The following is a 19,429-nucleotide window of genomic DNA, read 5'->3' on the forward strand; positions in this document are numbered from 1 at the left end:
CCACCCTCCACCCAGTCAGCAACTACATAAAAAGAAAAGAAAAAAAAATCTTCCACAAACCCCCTCCCAACGAACCCAAAACCCCAACTCAACAACCACCCAGACCATCTCCCCCTCCCCATTGATTTCCCTTTGTTGTTGAGAGACAACCACCCACCCCTCTTCCCCACCTCATCACCCGCCAACCCCACCTCCCAAAATCACAGCCACTGTCAATTTCTCACCTTCCAAGTACAAGTACCGGTTCTCCGGCCAAGACGCCGAAATTGCTGCGAGGGTTTTGGGGATTTATGCCATCAATACCAAGGCCAACACTCCCACCACTCCCTTCACCAAAAAGGCGAGCAATTTCTTCACCAACACTCAGACCACCGCCAAACCATCCTTCAACCAGACCTGCAGTGTCTTGATCCTCATTTCCTAGAATTCCGTCACTTTTTTGCCTACTTCTTTTTTGCCTCTATTGATCCTCTTCAGCTCCACCATCATTTTCGCCATTGCCCACCTCTTCAGGAGCTTTCCTCTTCCTCTGCGTCTCTTTAACAAGCTTCTCCATCCTCCTTGGGTCCTCACTCCTCAGCAGCAGCAGCAAGTAGACATACCGCTTCAGCTTTTCACACAAACCAAGTTATTGCACCAAGAAATGATCAAAACCCCACCTTGGAAAATGAAACAAAACAGCCAACTGTTATCAAAGATCAGACCTTTGTTAGTATTATTTTGGACATTAATTGTTGGGCTGGATGGTTGAAGTCCATTGACAAACCATCTTTTACAAACGCAGTAATTGGAGAGGTCTGTGGGGAATGGGGGAGAAGAAATCGAAGGGAGGGGGTTTGGGTCTCATGATTTTTTTTCTCTTTTTCTTCAATGATTTTCTAATTTTGTATTTATTTTAACCCTATTTTATTTGTTAATTATGAAAAGTTGTATTTATCCTAAAATTTGGTTAAATTTAACAGAAAATTAGACGGTAAGACCAATGGAGTGATTAATATATAGTTAATGGATCATTTGAATGAATAATTTAATTGAGGGACTAAAATGTAAATCGAGTACAAATTTGAGGACCATTTGAGTAATTTACCCATATTTCATATATATTAAAGACATGACAACTAACCTTCAGATCATATAAGCAGATCATATCACATACAATCCCATCATGTTCAAATAGCATTGGTTGTGGTACTCCGAGTATCTCCAATTATGTCGCATAATATGGTTTTAATGATAAGAGTTCGTTGGAGATGCTGTTAAACTCTTACTTATGGTTATAAAATTTCACTATCTTGCCTTTTCTGTTTCTTAAAAGAAAGTATCCTTACTTTGTTGGTTAAGCCTTTAATTTCTGACAATTGGAATTGAAATTAAGATCTATTGTTAACAACATGATGTGACATTAGGCGGATAAGAAACTTGTTCATTTTCCTGAATTAAAAGAAAACTAATAAAACCACCACTCTCCTTCAATATCAAAAGTGGGAGAAGACAAGTTTACATGGGCACGTGCATAAACGTTAGTTGTTGTCACAAGATAAGCACAAAATTCAAATTCATTAGTCGAAGCAAAATAGAAGAGAGAAAATCTCTCAATTCTTATTGTAGCTTACTCAAGTTCAAGCTCAACCATGTGTGGTAAGACTTAATAACTTCAAGAAATTAGTAGGTTGGATGGCCAATTTGAGACTCTAATTCAGATTCCAAATATGATTGAGTTAACTCGTGAACCTTTTTTTTTAATAATCAAATATAAATTACAATAGTACAATCAAAGACATCAAAAATACCAACTTAACTCATAAGTTCTACAAATATAAGATAAGTCAATTTTTTGTTTTGTTTTGTTGTTAAGCATATCTTGAAATGTGCTACTTTTAAAACTCAGTCTAGGATTCTGTTTAGCAATTTGATTATCATCACAAATAGTTTAGTGTTCATTAAAAAAAAATTATGTTCGATTATTGATCTAATCACAATCATAACATACAAAATCAATGGTTTGGATTATGAAATTGCATTTGTGATTGGGTTGGTAATTTTTTTTTTCTTTTCATCAAAATGGAGTTGGAAATTAAAAGACTCAAACTTTTAACTCCAAAAACCTTTCTAATTTGCATTAGGAGCTCAAATTTCAAGTTTCAAGTTGAGTTGGGAGTTACTTTTGAAATGATTACTTGCATTGCATGCTTCATTCGGCGCTTAGGCACCATAGCGTGTACATTTACGCGCGCGCACGTGGGAGCGAGATGTTGATGGAGACTGGGAATTGGATGAGCTTTGATCATTGATCAAGCTCCGAGCAAATAAGATCAGGGCCTCCTCGTGCATCCAATCAACTTGAAGCAATCAAAAGAAAAACGAAAAGAATTATGAATGGCAATCTTAACCCAAAACCCAACAGGAAAATTAAATTAAATGAAATGCATAAGAAAACAAATATAGTAAAGAAATCCTGGGCTTTCTTTGATTATCTTTTGGAGCATATGACCACATCAAAAACATTGTTGTTGTTACTTTACCTTCCACAAGTTCCGAATCTTGAGGGTAATAATAATACAAGAAAAAGATTAACAAATCGTAATGGGACTTGAAAAACTTACTGCTCCTCTGTTTTGGTTTTGGTTCAGTTTCTAAGAAAGTTACGAACTTTTGGCTTTGAGGCTTTGGGTTGAATGTTTGTTACACGCTAAACTCAATTGGGTTCCAATCAAAGTTTGGTACTTTATCAAGATCGCAAAAGTCCTTTTAATTAGTCTCTTTTTGTTTCATCAATGTTTTTTTGGTTATGTTTGACCTTTTTGAGGTTGAATGCATTTTTCTGACACACCCACCTATTTAACAAATGCGAATATTAATTACTTTAAATTTATTAAATTTTGGTGACTGTGAGCATTTTGATTTATTTTGGTGCTGAATTAGATACAATAGACAGAAACAGATAAATAAATTAATTCCTATTAGAAGTTGGTTTTTTTTATGCGAATTTCTTTTTGGGGATTTGGATTTTACGGGCCTAGGGTTCTCTTTTCATACTTTACTCGTCTATTTTGTGCTTTTTTGTGATTGTAGAAGCTAAGGACTCGCTTGGGTCGTCGGTATTTCCTGATTTTCTCTTCTGGGTTGTTCAAGTTCTTCAAATTCCTCATCTGGGTCGGTGAGTTTTTCGGTTTCTGTGGTCTGAGGTGGTGAATTTTCCCTTGTTCCTTGCCAGGTTCGTTGATTTCTCCAGGTTTTCTCATTTGGGTCTCGGTTATTTTTTCAATTTCAACAGTTTTTGGGTTGAAATTCGAGGGCTTTTTTCCAATTTGCTTCCATCAGTAAGCAAAAGTTGGTCGAGTTTGCTCATAGTTTCCATTATAGGTTCTTCCTGTGAGATAGGGTTTGGCTTGTTTTGGGTCCTGGATCTTGTTGCTAGGACCTTCTGTTCTTTGAGTCCATGCTGGCTTTCTGGCGAAATTTTGGTTCTGAGAGTGCTTTGTGAGGAGGGATTTGACCCCTCTTAGTAGATTTGGTTATCCCTTCTTGAATGCTAGCTACAAGTTGAATCAAGTTGGAAATTTGATCAGGTTGGTGTGGTTGGTATCCAAGTCAGGGTCGAAGTTGATGCATGCCCTCAGTGTTATAATCTAGGAGATGTGATGGTTTTCGGGTTTTAATTCTTGGGTGAGCAGCTTGAGCTTCTTTGCTTTGCCACCTCTCTGGGCGCCTGCAGGGAAATAATGAATCATTCTCAGGGAGCTTCAAAGCAAACTTGTAGTCTGCTTGTGGTCACTTGTGGGAAAATTTCTGAAGAAAAACCTAACGAGGACACCCTAGATGAGAAGCTCAAATACCCGTTTCCAGAGTTAGTCTCTTTAGGTCGTTTGGAGGTTAGAATTTGCTATTACCATTCTCTTCTGAATTTTAAATATGGAATGTGTTGCGTATACTTTAATTACCAGTATCTTCTTGTTTTTAGCTCATTAAGTGAATTCCTTGTTTCAGTTTAGTTTTGAAATTTACCATATTTGTCACTCTTCTAATGCAGGTTCAAACTCTGACCAAGCCAAGCAAAGAGGAGTTCTGTAAAATGCTTGAATCATATAAGCCAAATCTTGTATACTTGCAAGGAGAACAGCTTGAGAATAATGAAATTGGGTCTCCTGTCTGGGAAGATGTTGATTTGTCGACTGCTGAAGCTATATCTGAGATCTTCAGTGCCACGTTGCCTACAACTGTATGTATTAGATTTCCTGAACTTGCAAAGTCCTTTTTTGTGAGGTGTGAGGAGAGTCTGCATTGCATGATTTCTTGTGGTCTGGAAATCTGTATGCAGTTCATTCCTCGATTTTGGTTTATGTGATTTTTTTCTTCTGTTCTTTTCTATTGTTCTTTGTAATATCTCGAAAGGTTTTTTTTCATGTGACCCAGCTTCATTTAATATATGTATATATGCAGGTTTATTTGGAGGTTCCAAATGGTGAAAATTTGGCAGCGGCACTTCACTCTAAGGTAATTACAGTAAGGCTTATTAAGTATGCTTTCAGGAGTTCACTACCAGGGCTCAGTGAGAAATGGCTAGTTACGGTGTTGAACTTTTGTTTCAGAACTGCAAGCCTGTTTTGTTATTTTAGTTATTTATTTTTTTGTCTGAGCAAGCCTGTTATTTATTTTTTGTTGAAAATTGTGGTTGACTATGCATGTTTCATGTGCAGGGAATTCCTTATGTGATATATTGGAAACATGAATTTTCTTCTTATGCTGCTTGCCACTTTCGACATGCATTGCTTTCAGTCGTACAGAGGTACTTATCTTTTATTAATTTTTCCGAGCATGTGGGTAAAGGATCTCTGGATAGCTTGTTGGATTGGTTATAGAGAAAGAAATGCCATTTTGAAAAGGTTGTGGTTAGCACATGTATATATGTGCACTACTGTTGTTTAATGTCTCCTTAGCATCACTGGAGATAATGCCATTGATTGGATTATAGGAATTGTACAATTCCCGACGTTAATTGACACATCTTTACGCTACTATATTCTGTACAAACACTAAACAGGCTTGACAATTGCAGTTTTTTGGATTGCAGTTCATCAACTCATACATGGGATGCTTTCCAACTTGCATATGCTTCCTTTAGGCTTTACTGTGTAGAAAACAGCCATGCCATTCCTGCTAACAGACACAAATCTAGTAGTGCTGAGCTGGGGCCATGCCTTCTTGGTGATCGTTTGAAGATCAACGTTGATCCCCCTGAGGCAGATGTGGAGGAAGATGAAGAAGGTTCCTTGGGTACTCTCCCTGCTATAAAGATACATGATGATGATGTGATCTTGAGGTTTCTTGTTTGTGGGGAGCCTTCCACATTGGTAAGCCCGACTGTACCTCTTTTTACCAGTGTTTAAATACTAATTCTTCATGTAGGAACACATGTACACGAATGCCAGCAAAAACATACCCATCTCCTCATTCATAGACTTATGATGGGCTGACGTATTTTCAGGATGCAAGTTTATTAGAACCTTTGGAGGATGGTCTCAATGCCCTCTTAAACATCGAAGTAAGTGTGATTTCTCCTTAGCCTATTTGCCTTTCATTTCCCTATAGCTTTATTTTGGGGAAGCATTTCGTCATGCCCTGCTAGAGAATGCTTGGTTTGATATATTAAAGTTAGTGAAGAAAAGAGTATTTGTACTGCCTTACTTAACTTGGTTACATTTGTATCTATCCAAAAAATAGCTATCTTATTTTTATCTACTACCCTTAATATCATCATCATGGTGCAAGGAGTGATAACTTTTCCTCATTTTGTAATTATGTTGCTCCAGATGCGTGGGAGCAAGCTTCATGGCAAGTTTAGGTATGTTGGATCCTGTAAATAATGGATGCTCTTTTATTGTTGCTCGATTGGATATTTGTAATTTTTTTAATTGCATAGTAGTTTACATCATCTTATTGGTTTAAATAACTGTTCATGGGGAGAAAGGATACTGTTGACTTTGTTTACAAGAGAAGCCTTCATGTGTAGGCGTCACCATTTTCTTATGTTTTTCTAAAGTAGGTGTTGAATATTAATGCTTTTTGGCATTTGAAACATCTTCAATACTACATTGAACTTTCAAACTCCCTGTTACTTTTTTATTATTTTCCCCCAAAGATGAATTGTTGTGCAGTTGTGCAGTGTTGTGAATACAATTCATTAATTAATGTTTTTCAATGTGATCAGTGCTCCTCCACCGCCTCTTCAGGCTGGGACATTTTCTCGTGGTGTTGTGACTATGCGATGTGATGTATCAACGTGTAGTTCTGCGCACATCTCACTTCTTGTGTCAGGCAGTGCACAAACTTGCTTTGATGATCAGGTAATCCTGAAGGACTTGTCTGGAAAAATTCTGGTAGTCGGAGCTGTTCAACTTTTACACCTTGTGACCTGTTTATTTTCAGCTTTTGGAGAATCATATAAAGAATGAGGTTATTGAAGAGATTCAACTAGTACGTGCACTGCCCAACAACGAGGGAAACAAAGTACCTCTAGCTGAACCACGGAAGTCTGCTTCAATTGCATGTGGGGCTACTGTATTTGAAGTATGCATGAAGGTTCCAGCATGGGCTTCACAGGTTTTTACCTACTTCTTTCCCTGTCTTAAGTCTTTGCTATCATGATATCTGGTAACATTTTAAGAATCTGAAAGAATTGTGTGAATTATGCCCCCTTTTATTAATTTTGACTCTACTAGTCACCACTCGCCTGCCCAATCTGCGGTTGTAATCAAATTCATCCCTCTTTTGGTTGGGTATTACAAGAGATTGGGGTGGGCTAACTTGTATAGAAGGCATGTACCTCGTGAAAATGGAGATTCTGCTTTTATGGCTACCACATCAGCACTTGGGAAGATCTAAGGAGCATTCTATTAAAAAAGCAAATTTATCTTGTTGGCTTTTAGATCGTCTGTGTTCAGTTTTTATTTAGGTTGAATAAAAAAGAGGCAATTTTTCCAGTATTTTATGTAACTGCTGTATTTGCTGCGACTAAAATTTCAGGTTTTGAGGCAGCTCGCACCTGATGTTTCCTATCATAGTTTAGTTGCACTTGGCATTGCCAGCATTCAGGGATTGCCTGTTGCTTCTTTTGAAAAAGAAGATGCTGAGCGCCTTCTTTTCTTCTGTTCAAGTCTGGGAAAAGATAATAAATCGAATGACTTCATTCTCGGCAGCCCTCCTACTTGGTTGAGACCACCTCCTCCTAGTAGGAAGAGATCTCAACCATGCCAAGAGACAAGCCGGGGTTCTAATTACAGCCAGAGGCTTCCAAGTCTAGCTGCTTCTAAAATAGACGAAGACAACAAAGAAGCTGGAGCCATGAATGGGGTTAGCACGCCTTTACTTCCACCTAGGCAAAGATTGAAAATAGCTGCAATGAGGCCCATTCCTCATGTTCGTCGTCCTAAAATGACACCCTTTTCTGGAATGTCCGAGTTAGATGGGCACGATGGAGGCCAATTTAAGGCTAATCTACCTCCTGCTCCCCCCACAAAGCTCAATATTGTTGGATTAACTCCAACAACACAACGAAAATCGTACTCAAGCTCTTCACATTCTAAGCAGATTATTTCCTTGAATCCTCTGCCTTTAAAGAAACATGGTTGCGGAAGAAGCCCAATACATTCTTGCTTAGAGGTGAGTTATTTTCTTTCAAAATGTTAAATCAGTTTGTAGGTGTTGAACAAGTTCGAGAGGAACAACCAGCTCTGTTTCTATATATTATACACAGAGTTAAGTAACTATATATGTCCACAAGTAATCAACATATTAGCCCTTCGCATGCTGGAGATTGTTTTCCTCATGTAGGCTGTAATCATGTAATAAAAATTAGTATAGATGTAGATCATAAAATAAAATAACTGTCAAGAAAGAAAGTGGGGTAGTGTATGAGAAAATCAAAATAGGGAATAGCTACTTTTAAAATGGTAGTGGAAATTTTTATTTTTTTATTATTTCAAAATTATTTCAAAAGATGTAATTTTGCTTGGAAAATAAGAATTGGTAAGGTATAAGAGGGGATGTTGTGGAATAAAAAAAAAGTGGGGACATGAAAGGAGTTCCCTTATTACAGTATGAAATTCTTTTGCATGCTATCTCTTCCAATATAATACCTAACTATTGGGTTTTAATTTCCTCCTGTTTTTTGTTTTTTTTTTTTTTGGTTGCAATCACTTGCTTATGATTACTTTTTATTTATCCCTTGAGCAGGAGGAGTTTTTGAAGGATGTAATGCAGTTTCTAATTCTCCGAGGACATAGTCGACTCATTCCTCAAGGTGGACTCGCCGAGTTTCCAGATGCCATTCTCAATGGAAAGCGGCTTGACCTCTACAACTTGTATAAAGAGGTGAACTAACCAAATTCCTTGGCCAGGAATTAGGTTTCACTTACTGAAGAAAATATATAGAATTTAGTGAAATTTGTTATTGAAGGATGAGGTGTTTGTCAGGTGGTTACAAGGGGAGGCTTTCATGTTGGCAACGGCATCAACTGGAAAGGACAGATCTTCTCAAAGATGCGCAATTACACCATGACCAATAGAATGACTGTATGTCTATAATCTCCCTTTGGTTTTGTTTTTAACTTTGAAATAATTAATGTTTCAAGATTAACGAAGAGGTAGTAAGGTGACTCTGGGCCTACCTGGGAAGGAAAAAGCATATCCTATAAATAAAAAATGAATAGGTGGCGCCAGAATTGTGAAACAGTTAATTTTGTGTCAGAGTTGTGCTGACTCTGGGCCTACCTGGGAAGGAAAAAGCATATCCTATAAAAAAAAATATGAACAGGTGGGACCAGAATTGTGAAACAATTAATTCTGTGGCAGAGTAGTGCATCTAGAATGTTTGGGGATTCTTTCCAATTATCTTAGCTCAAATACCAAAAAAGTATGTAATCACTACAGGATGAGTAGACCAAGTCACTCCTTTATGTGAAAGGGTTCAATTGATTGTAACACATCAATTGATACAGGTGAGTATGGTTCTTGTTTTCACAGGGTGTTGGAAATACGCTTAAAAGACATTACGAAACTTACCTCCTAGAATACGAATTGGCTCATGATGATGTAGATGGAGAGTGCTGTTTATTGTGTCACAGGTTAGCATTTATCCCATCCTATTTTTTTACTTCTCCGGTGTTGAATTTTTTAACTTTGCTAATGTCTGCTTACATGTTATTGGAAACTGTTCTGCAGTAGCGCAGCAGGAGATTGGGTGAACTGTGGAATATGTGGTGAGTGGGCCCACTTTGGCTGCGACAGAAGGCAGGGTCTTGGTGCTTTTAAGGTATCATATCACAATCTCAATCTCCGTGAGCACCTTGTGGTTGTCAAGCTAATCCTTTGGCTTTTATATGTTAATCTTTTGTTTTGACTTTGCAGGATTATGCAAAAACAGATGGACTGGAATACATATGTCCGCATTGCAGCATCAGCAATTTCAAGAAGAAACCACAGAAAATTGCAAATGGTTTTTCTCAAGGCTCCACGGTATCACGGCCACTGTAATTCAGTTTTGCTCTTATAACATCATAGTTATATTCTTTTCCTTCTGGCTCTCTGATTTTGAGGTTGCTTCCTCCCCAATCTGGCGCAAGAAATTGTTAAATTGTCCGGCTGATCAATTGCATTGATGGTAAAGTAGGAGACAAAATATGGGGGGAGGACAAAGTTAGAAAAAAGTGTAGTAGAGCATACTAGTTAGTGTAGGCATTTCATTTTGGGTGGGAAATTTCTGTCCTATTTTTTGCTTTAATTTCTGTTTTTTGTTTTTGTTTTTTTTCCCTTTGGGGGAGGAGGGGATTGTGGTTGATAGTCAAGAAATCCCATGATTCGGAAGTGTCGTTGTAATATAATTCCGCTATCGATGTGAACATATATGACTTATGTAGCGTTTAATGAAAGATTATGATTATACTGACTTATCAACTCTCTCTCTCTCTCTCTCTCTCCCCCTGTTTATCAATTCTTCCTCCTCCCCTAGGGAAAAAATTCAGTAGTGTCCCATAAGCTTAGATTTGTGAACCAGTTTGTGTTGCGATGGGTGGGGCAAGGCTAGGCGCGTTTGCCCTCATTACTTAGCCCCTTGCCACCATTTCTTATACCCGTCTCCATCTCATTTCTTATACCCGTCTCCATCTCAAAAGGCCCTGGATTAGGGGTTTTCCTGTTCTGCTCCTGCCCCTGTTTTTCGTGGCCATTTTTATTTTTGAACTTCTTGGGATAGAACACAACCCTATTTTCATCACACAATACAAATTGTAGCAACTTTATATCACTGTCAATATACATTGCACACAAAAAGTATAAGTTTCAATTTTTATTTTATTTTTAAGGGAAAAAAGGTCTGGTGGTTAAAGTGAAAATGACGAAGAACGGGGTGAATCAATGGGAATGAGAGAGATTAAAATTAATAAAGGCTTTTCATAATAAATTTATTTTGGAAAAGAAAAATAAAAACAAAGATTGAAGACCGAGAAGCACAGAATACAAAAACATAACGGTAAGGTAAAATTAACCTCTTGGAAGTAAAGTGCCCATCGTTTGGGAAATTGAGGAAAGCTTATCAACAGCCAACACACATTAATTTCTAATACCATGCATCCAAATAAATAAATTGAGATAGAAGCCAGAAGGGTAAACCCTAATTGACAGAGTCCCCTGCTCTCAAAAATCTGACTGAAATAAAAAATGGAGGGAACATCAAGCTCTGGTGAAGCTCTTGATTTGGTGGATGACTTTTACTTTTCAGCTCTTCATGATGAGGAAGTATTTCCCATCTCAGATGAGAAATATGCACATGAATTGCAGCTGCAAGAAGCCCTCATGTCCTCTGCAATCTCTTCAATAACTCCCAAAATTTCTACTCAACCCTCCAATAGAGAGGAAGATGTTGAAACCCCCATGAAAAAACAGAAGGGGAAGGAAAAAGAAACTGGCCAATCCTCTGAAACTTTCTGCTTGATCTGCATGGATGTAAAATCAACCCAAGAAATGTTCACAAACAGTGGCTGCAACCACTCATTTTGCACTGATTGCATTGGAACATATGTTGGGACTAAAATTCAGGAAAACATTTCAATGGTGAAGTGTCCTGATGTGAAGTGCAAAGAAGTGCTGGAGCCACAATCATGCCGGTCTATTATTCCCAAGGAAGTGTTTAATAGGTGGGAAAATGCTCTCTGTGAGTCTCTGGTTTTGGGGTCTCAGAAATTTTACTGCCCTTTTAAGGACTGTTCTGCTTTGCTGGTGGATGATGGAGGAGAGGTTGTGACTGTCTCCGAGTGCCCGAATTGTCGGAGACTGTTCTGTGCTCAGTGCAAGGTTGCATGGCATGCTGGGATTGACTGTGGGGAGTTTCAGAACTTGAATGAGAATGAGAGAGAGAAGGAAGATATCATGGTGATGGAGCTTGCAAAGAAGAAGAATTGGAGGAGGTGTCCCAGATGCAACTTCTTTGTGGAAAAGACTGATGGCTGCTTACACATTACATGCAGGTTAGCAAGCATTAATTTATATTTTTCTTTTTTCTCATGTGTTCAATAATCTGATCTTCTTATTGGTTTCATGATTAGATATATGTTCTGTCTACTATGAAGAAACACTTCACTACATTGTTTCGCAGATTGAGGAGGCTTTGATTTACTAGTTTCATGTATGTGATACTAAAATTTTCACTCTTATTTTGCTTTTTTAGGTGTGGATTGGAGTTTTGCTACGGCTGTGGATCATATTGGCGTCACAGCCAATTTTCCAGTCATGTATGTTCAACAGCTTGAGAACTTTATAAGCCAAATAATGAATAGGAGCATCCTTTCAGAAAAAGAAATGTAATGGGAGGTTTTGATCTTTGGTTGTATTTTGGGGGTTTTCTATGCCATATTATGTGATAAAAATCTTGACTCTACATCATGAGATTTGTTGAAACTATTGCAATATGAGATTTGTGAGGAAGGAATTGTAGTCGCTTTTTTTGGCAAGACTAATTCATAAGATCTTAACATCGATGATCTAAGGACAACATATCCGCTATTTCGTAAACTAATACTTATTAAATTGGACAACAGTACAATGTATTGTATCTACATGGGTGAGACTCATTAAAACGGACTTGGACTCAACTCCAATCCAGTCTATGTTCAAACGATACCTAAAGGGCAAACATATGAAATGGACAAAGTTGTTGACAATTAGATCAAAGAAGGAAAAGAAAAACATAATTATCTACCCAAATTGCTTGCATCTGGAGAAAATCTGAATAAAGAGTTTTTTATATATATATATATTTACATATGTAGTGAATTTATAAAACATAATCTACATTAACAATTGTACCCAACATTGATAACCATTTGATTGGTTCGAACTTCAACATTGTGTTTCAACTGGCGCAAGGCTGCCATGTATTCCTCAAACTCCTCCAAACTTGTCGTCATCTCAATTGGCTTCTCCCACCACCAATGACACCATCCTCCTCTTTCTCCATCAATATTGTTATCAATATCATCAATATTGTCAGTATTATTATTCTTCACACGCTTGATCTTCTCTACCTCCATGTGCCTCCTAGCTTCCATATAATCCTCTACTTGTTTATTACCATTGCGCATTATACTCACATGCGAAGAAATATTGTAAGGACAATAGCGAACTTCGCCGTTTACATGATGAATATCTGGCTGACCTGCATGTAATAATGAGGAGGCATTGTGGCCGAGGTAGCGGTGGATGACGGTATCAGCGGAGGGGCTGCCGAAGCAGAACACCTTGCCGTTGCTAGACACGACGATCCCCGCTGTCTCTGCACCGCACAAAACGCTGAGCTCGGCGGCTTTGTTGAAGAGACCCCTTTTGCGCTTGGAGAAGGTCACGTGACGCTTGTTCTTCTCTTCAACTTTCTTGATTTCAACCCTTCTTTGACGTTTGCTTGGCCTTTTCCCATTGATATTGTTATCGTTTGTGATCTCAATCTCAGCAGCACCCCTCTTAGCCATGGTAGGATCAGTTCTCGGCCTTTTCCCATTGATATTGTTATCGTTTGTGATCTCACTCTCAGAAGCACCCATCTTAGCCATGGTAGGATCAGTTATCTGCCTTTTCCCATTGATATTGTCATCGTTTGTGATCTCAATCTCAGCAGCACCCATCTTAGCCATGGTAGGATCAGTTATCTGCCTTTTCCCATTGATATTGTCATCGTTTGTGATCTCACTCTCAGCAGCAACCATCTTAACCATGGTAGGATCAGTTCTCTGTCTTTTCCCATTGATATTGTCATCGTTTGTGATCTCACTCTCATCAGCACCCCTCTTAGCCATGGTAGCACTAGTTCTTGTGATATTAATGGCAAACACTAGAGGGAAGGAAACTAATGGCAAACCCTAGAGGGAAGGAAACTAATGGCGAACCCTAGAGGGAAGGAAATCAATGGCGAACTCTAGAGGGAAGGAAAGCAATGGCAAACCCTAAAATATTGTGAAGCAATCTTGGAGATAATATGGTAGGTAGCTCTAGGTTTTGTTATGTTTTGTTATGAAGGAGATCTCGTTATGAAGATGGTAAGTGGTATATATAATGGTAAGTACCAGTGACTTGACTATGAAGCATATAATTAAGGTCTGTTTTTCGGTAGTTAATTTCTAAAGTTTAGGGCTATAATCAATACGGGCAGTCTAAATTATAAGAAAATTACTTACCCAATCTCACTCAAGAGAATACTTACCCTTCTTTTTTTTCCTTGAAGTTTAGGGATTCTTTTATTAAAATACGTATTTTTTTGTGTTACTTACTTAGAATGGGAGAACTCATGAACCGAAAAAACAAGAAACAAAAAGAATGAATGGGCACCATCTACACACCGTCCTTCTCCACCCCACAGATCGTCCCCCTCCTGAATTCAACCTCCCCAATCGCCCCCTCACGTCTCTTTCCTCCCTCCAATGGCTAATGAGTGTTCTCTTTTCTTTTCCTTTTTTAAATTTTTTTATATTAATCTTATATTTTGTTTTTAAATTGATTTTATGTATTTTTCTAAAGAGTTTAGTTTGTGATTGGTTTAGTTTTTATGTATTGACCTTTTCCAGTATTTAATCAAATAAATCTCTTTCTTCTATATGGCTCCTACACTCCCATAACACATGTTGTGTATCTTCTCTCATTATGATATGACTAATCATGTAAAGATAGGGATAAAGAGAAGTGTTGAAGAATATAAAGTCCCACATCGAAAAATTTTGCCCCACCTTATTTGACAAGAAGGATATATAAGTTAACATGTGCTAGGTGCAACGGAAGATTAGGATGTGGCTTGCGAGGTTGGAGGGACAGGATAGAAAAAGAATTTTTCTTTCATATAATCAATTGTATGCAACCAGTACCTAAGAATATAACTCATAAGGGAGACACTTGTGATAAGTATTATCATGTAATAAAAGAGATATATATATATATATATATAAGTGTTTTTTTATTTAAACTCCGCATTTTTATTTGTTCTATATTCTAAGTTCACCCTAATTTCTAATTCAAATTTTCACAATTTTTAAGAAAACTCCACTATTCTTCCCAAACTATCCCTAAATACACACCTATCATAATAAATAAATAAATAAAAATGCATCAACCTCACACCCCACACTCCGCTATCTTGTCTTTCACTACTCGAAGTTCACCTCAACCTCACATTACTTAAAAGAGATAAAAACACTTGTCAAATGTGTAGCAGCATTATTTTATTATTAATTTTTTAAATTTGTTAAATTTTCTTGTTCAACAAAGCAAACCCATGTGGCAATTTCCAGATTATATATCAATCAAAGGCTTAGGCAGGCATTGTTTCTTTACTTCGCAATCAAGGTCTGGTTTTTATTTTTTCCCCTCCAGTTTTGTTTCTTTGATTATGATGATGATTATTATTATTATTATTTCTGATTTGTTTGTTTGATTATGATTTACCATAATTAGGGTTTGTGAAGAGAAGATGAGAGTGTAGTAGGTTTTTTGGATTGAAAGAGAAGAGTAATTTGGCAATAGGGTGTAGAGGAGTTTGTGTTTCTAAAACTTCATATAAAGAATGGTGAGGTGTATGGAGTGTGTGTATAGATGTACTAGGGTTAAGTATGAAGTTGGATAACTTTTTTTTGTCATTTTACACAATAATAAAATTTAAGAGTTTAATAATTTAAGTATTGGGCTGAACAAAGAAAAATACGGAATTTAAATAAAAAAAACTCATACATAATTATGTATAACTAGTGAGAATTACCCGTAAAAGAGGCACATGCAAGTAGTTTTGGGAGAGATGGTGGGCTCATTCCCCCTAATTTCTTACTTCTTTTATTTCTTTATTTTGTTTTTAAAAAATTGTCTAAAGGCTTGTGAATTTCAATCATCTTGTACATGATCAGTGCTGTAGCCAAGCCATGAACAAATAAAATGAATAATGGGTGTCCAGAGCAAGTTTTTGAAGTCTTCATAGAACTTTACCAATCAGTAATTATGGGCTTATGGAAAAACTGGCAACCCAAACAAGTAAACTAGACCCACTTCATGAAACCTCAAAACATTTGCTTCTTTCTTTCCCCGACATCTGAAACAAAAACAAGTAGGTCAGGTGGTTGGTGACAAATGGGGTCATCCATACACCTCCAATTTAATTTGCATTGACCACATAATTTGCTCATCTGCGGTGTCCTCTCACATATGGCCCATGTATAATGCTGTAACTTTGAATTTTCTGTCAACAGATAACGACCAAGCTCATGGTGCCTACGCACCAGTTAATTAAAATTAAATTCACTTTTAAAAAGCAGATATGAACTTAGTCAAGTTGGTTAGAGTGGATGTGCTTATCCGACTTCGAATCCCCCTATCGCTTGTATAAAAACTACTATAAGGGTGCATATTTCTTGATTTATTAGTGGTTATTTCATTAATTAATGGTTCATATTCTCCTTTACCTTGATCACTTCTCTTTCAGAAATAATTCCTTTTCTTTTGTGTCGTTGATTTTGCATCCCTACTTGAGAAAATTTAGGACAGAAGATGCAAGAACCTTCACAAAATCATAAACCCTACTTTGTTTTAAATCGAAACCTAACCTAGAAAGAATGGCCCCTCTTTACTACGACTAATAATTAACTTATCAATAATTGCATTAAGAAGATCGACCCTACCTTCCTCAGTCTTCACCTCTCTCCCTCTGTCTCCCATCTTAATTTAAACCAAAGTATGCATGGTTTCACTGCCTCATGGGGCCTCCATGTCCACCACTTTCGTTTCTTTTATTCCTTTGCTTCCCGAAATATCACTTTCAAACTATTTTTTTTCCCCCTCTTTCCTCAACAAATGTTGGCTTCTTCTTAGGTTTTTGAAGAACAAATATGTGCTCCTTTGTCACTGTATTATGGCCCCATTGAATTCAAATTCAAAGCCACACCAATACCACAAATGCTAAGCTTGTTCATCCAAGTTAACCCCACCTTTGCTTGTTTTGGCTGAGATCTTGAAGATGTGAAACCAAAGAGGAAGTCATCATATTTATGTAACACTCAAAGAACTACAGTTATGATGGTTGTGATTTCTTCTACAAAGCATGGGCCACCCACCACCATATATTCTTCCAAAATGTCAATGATGATAAGAGAAGATCATGATCGACAACTGTCCTGGCCATGCGTGGTTGCACACTTGCAACTTTGATTGGGTTCCACCTTAGACATCGATCTCAATTGATTAGGCCAAATTCATCATCCTTACTTAAGGGCATATTATTATGAGTGGTGATTTCGTTAATGGTGCATGTTTCTTGAATTATTTTCGCTTGATTGGTTCTCTGTGTTTTATTTTATTTTATAAAAAAACGATAGAAGTTTATTAGATCAAACAAAACGAGTACATTGGAAAAATATTATAAAGGGAGTCATTCTAATAGCAGTACGGCGTACATGGGAAAACTTTCCCTAATGACCTGATTCGGCTAAAAAGTTAAAACGATCTGGAGAGAAATCACTTCAAAAAAAAAAAACTTTTCTAAACCTCTATCTATCATCATAGGATTGGTTCTTTGTTTTAGTAAAGGAGTCATTTTCCCTTGCCCCATAGAGCCCACATTATAACATATCAAAATTCGTATATATATAATGGCTTCTTCCCCGTTTTGAGTTTGATGGTCCACTCCAAGGCAAATCAACTTTAATAAAGAGACCGTGGAAATGTTGCGGAATTCTTCTTTATTCCCTAGTTAAATCCAAAAGCAAGTCAAATCAGACTCCTAAATAAAATATTTCATCTGATTAACCTCACATGGTCAATTTTTCCAATTTGAAGTTTGAGAAAGAAGATGAAAGTTGTCCAGTAGAATCTACAAGTATTCGTTTACCATACAATCTACATCTAGACATATTATTTTGCCAAATTCGAAATACGGAGTATAGCCGTGCGGCTGTACGTATAGAAAAAAAAAACATAAAGAACATAAAATCATTGGAAATTTTGTTTGTAGGGTTGAAGTCAAAGTGCATGTGTGGTTGACATTTGAGAGTACAAACATATTCTCTCATAATTATTCATAGACGAGAAGAATATGCTAATAATACATCCAAATCGTAATTAAGAAAATTAATTGTGCAACAAATCATGGCGCATTCGTCACGGACACTGCATATATACAAGCTAGGTTTTTGGCTTATTGCCCAGGTCGATAAGATTGTTGGCATTATTAAAGCACAGCAAGGTCTTGCAGAGACTCCTTCCTTGACCATAACTACAGCAGGTCACATTATCAACAATAATTTGTATATGTTATTAGCAGTGGGCGGCCCAGAATGTATGTAAATGGTGCCACCGCACAAGGTTCCCGATATATAAATATTAAAACACAGTAAAATCTTGCAGAGACACCTTTGTTAGTGAATAATAATTTGTATATGTTGTCAGTGACAAGAATTTAAAAAAAAAAAGGGCAAAATTAATATCTTTCAACTTTAATTAGGTAAACAGGACAAAAAACCTTAACTTTAATTATGTGAAACTTTACCTTCTATTATGTGTGTTTGATATTTTACTTATAACACTGTGCTAATTAACCTGTACATAGTTACGGTAAAGTTCACCAAGGCATCCTTGATATCAAATTACAGCTTCTCAATGAAGACGGCAATGCTGCATATACAACTTATGCATAGTACGTAGTGCTTAACCATCTTCTTAAAACGTGTCACTTTGCTCAGAGAGGACAAGTCACAGAACCGTAAAAGTGCAGGGGTTTTAGTTCAAGTTATTAAGAGTATTTACACATGCACTAAGTCTTAAATTTAATTTCCCCTTTTCTAATATCGCTTGTATCAAAAGAAAAAAAACAAAAATTTCACTTGTCCTCACAATATTATGGATCATTCTGTACAAGTGCAGCTCTAAACAAAAACTTTGTTTGCATCAAAAACACTAACCCTACAATATGTGTTCGAGACATCACCTCGGCCTAACTCTATAAGTTCAGAATACAGTTATAGGCGCAGTATCCATATTATTCATGCGCATGCATGCTCACACCCTGAGCAGTAAATCACAGCAGCAACTAGTCTTTCATTGCAGTGACCCCTTTGCCTTGCCATAACTGGAGCACTTGGTCACAAGAATAACACAAGGACATTATTTGTCTCTTGCAACTTTAATTAGGTAAACGGGACAGAAACAAAATTAACTTTTAATTAGGTGAACTTTTTTTGTCACGAAAAATATTACCTCCAAAGTATCTTAAAGCATTTTGAAGAAGAAGAAAGAAATGAAAAAAACAAATGGATTTCAAACGACTCATTGTATATAGTCATTCCAAATTCATTAGACTCTTTTAAAATACATACAATCTAATGTTTTCTAATTTTATTTAACAAATTTAGCTTTGTCGTCAAATTCAAAAAATTTCTTTCAAATACCTTTATCCAAATGAACGAAGGCTAAGGGTAGGTAATTATGTACAAATTTCTGCATCAAGTCATGCGGTAACCCAAATTAGAGAGGATTTTGGGGAAAGGAAGTTGGTGTATAGTTGAAATGGTGATTAATTAGCTGCAATTGGCGATACAAATTAACCTTCGTGTGACATGGCATCGAAGAAGAAACCATGTCTCTGACATGGCATAGAAGAAGAAACCCTCGTGTGACATGACATAGAAGACATAAACACGTGTGCCCATTCAGCTTTTTATATATTAATAATAATAATATTACATTTCCGAATTAAATTTCGTGTTCGATTATGACCACACAACTAGTACCCCAACTGAACACTCAATTTTTTTATTTATTTTACATTTCTAAATACAAATAAATTTTTACTCTGTCAACAAAAAAAAGGCTTTTACAAATATATAATATATTTATAAAAAAAACATCCCAACTTCCCATA

The 19,429-nt window shown here is 36.9% G+C and overlaps 2 protein-coding genes across 3 annotated transcripts; both read left to right on the forward strand.

The window, feature by feature from the left end:
- On the forward strand, window positions 2,395-9,951 carry LOC18781834 (AT-rich interactive domain-containing protein 4). Of its 2 annotated transcripts, none has more exons than XM_020559708.1 (16): window positions 2,395-3,214; window positions 3,364-3,872; window positions 4,031-4,219; window positions 4,441-4,494; window positions 4,698-4,786; window positions 5,072-5,351; window positions 5,486-5,542; window positions 5,811-5,842; window positions 6,209-6,344; window positions 6,427-6,600; window positions 7,024-7,659; window positions 8,233-8,370; window positions 8,473-8,571; window positions 9,022-9,122; window positions 9,220-9,310; window positions 9,406-9,951. In XM_020559708.1, the coding sequence occupies exons 2-16, from the start codon at window positions 3,723-3,725 to the stop codon at window positions 9,529-9,531; spliced, it is 2,352 nt and encodes a 783-aa protein (XP_020415297.1). In that variant the 5' UTR covers window positions 2,395-3,214; window positions 3,364-3,722; the 3' UTR covers window positions 9,532-9,951. The 2 variants fall into 2 exon arrangements, with proteins under 2 accessions (XP_020415297.1, XP_007217035.1); XM_007216973.2 differs by having other exon boundaries at window positions 3,570-3,872.
- On the forward strand, window positions 10,714-11,801 carry LOC18783677 (probable E3 ubiquitin-protein ligase RNF217). The gene is made up of 2 exons (XM_020559252.1): window positions 10,714-11,519; window positions 11,720-11,801. The coding sequence occupies exons 1-2, from the start codon at window positions 10,714-10,716 to the stop codon at window positions 11,799-11,801; spliced, it is 888 nt and encodes a 295-aa protein (XP_020414841.1).

Source organism: Prunus persica, chromosome G3 (genome assembly GCF_000346465.2).
Source record: "Prunus persica cultivar Lovell chromosome G3, Prunus_persica_NCBIv2, whole genome shotgun sequence".
In the NCBI taxonomy this organism is placed as follows: Eukaryota; Viridiplantae; Streptophyta; class Magnoliopsida; order Rosales; family Rosaceae; genus Prunus; species Prunus persica.

Coding starts and splice junctions, on each gene's coding strand:
- LOC18783677 (XM_020559252.1), top strand. CDS start 10,714: ATGGAGGGAACATCAAGCTCTGGTGAAGCTCTTGATTTGGTGGATGAC. Junction 11,520..11,719: donor TGCTTACACATTACATGCAG/GTTAGCAAGCAT, acceptor TTGCTTTTTTAG/GTGTGGATTGGAGTTTTGCT.
- LOC18781834 (XM_020559708.1), top strand. CDS start 3,723: ATGAATCATTCTCAGGGAGCTTCAAAGCAAACTTGTAGTCTGCTTGTG. Junction 4,495..4,697: donor CAGCGGCACTTCACTCTAAG/GTAATTACAGTA, acceptor TTTCATGTGCAG/GGAATTCCTTATGTGATATA. Junction 6,345..6,426: donor AAACTTGCTTTGATGATCAG/GTAATCCTGAAG, acceptor GTTTATTTTCAG/CTTTTGGAGAATCATATAAA.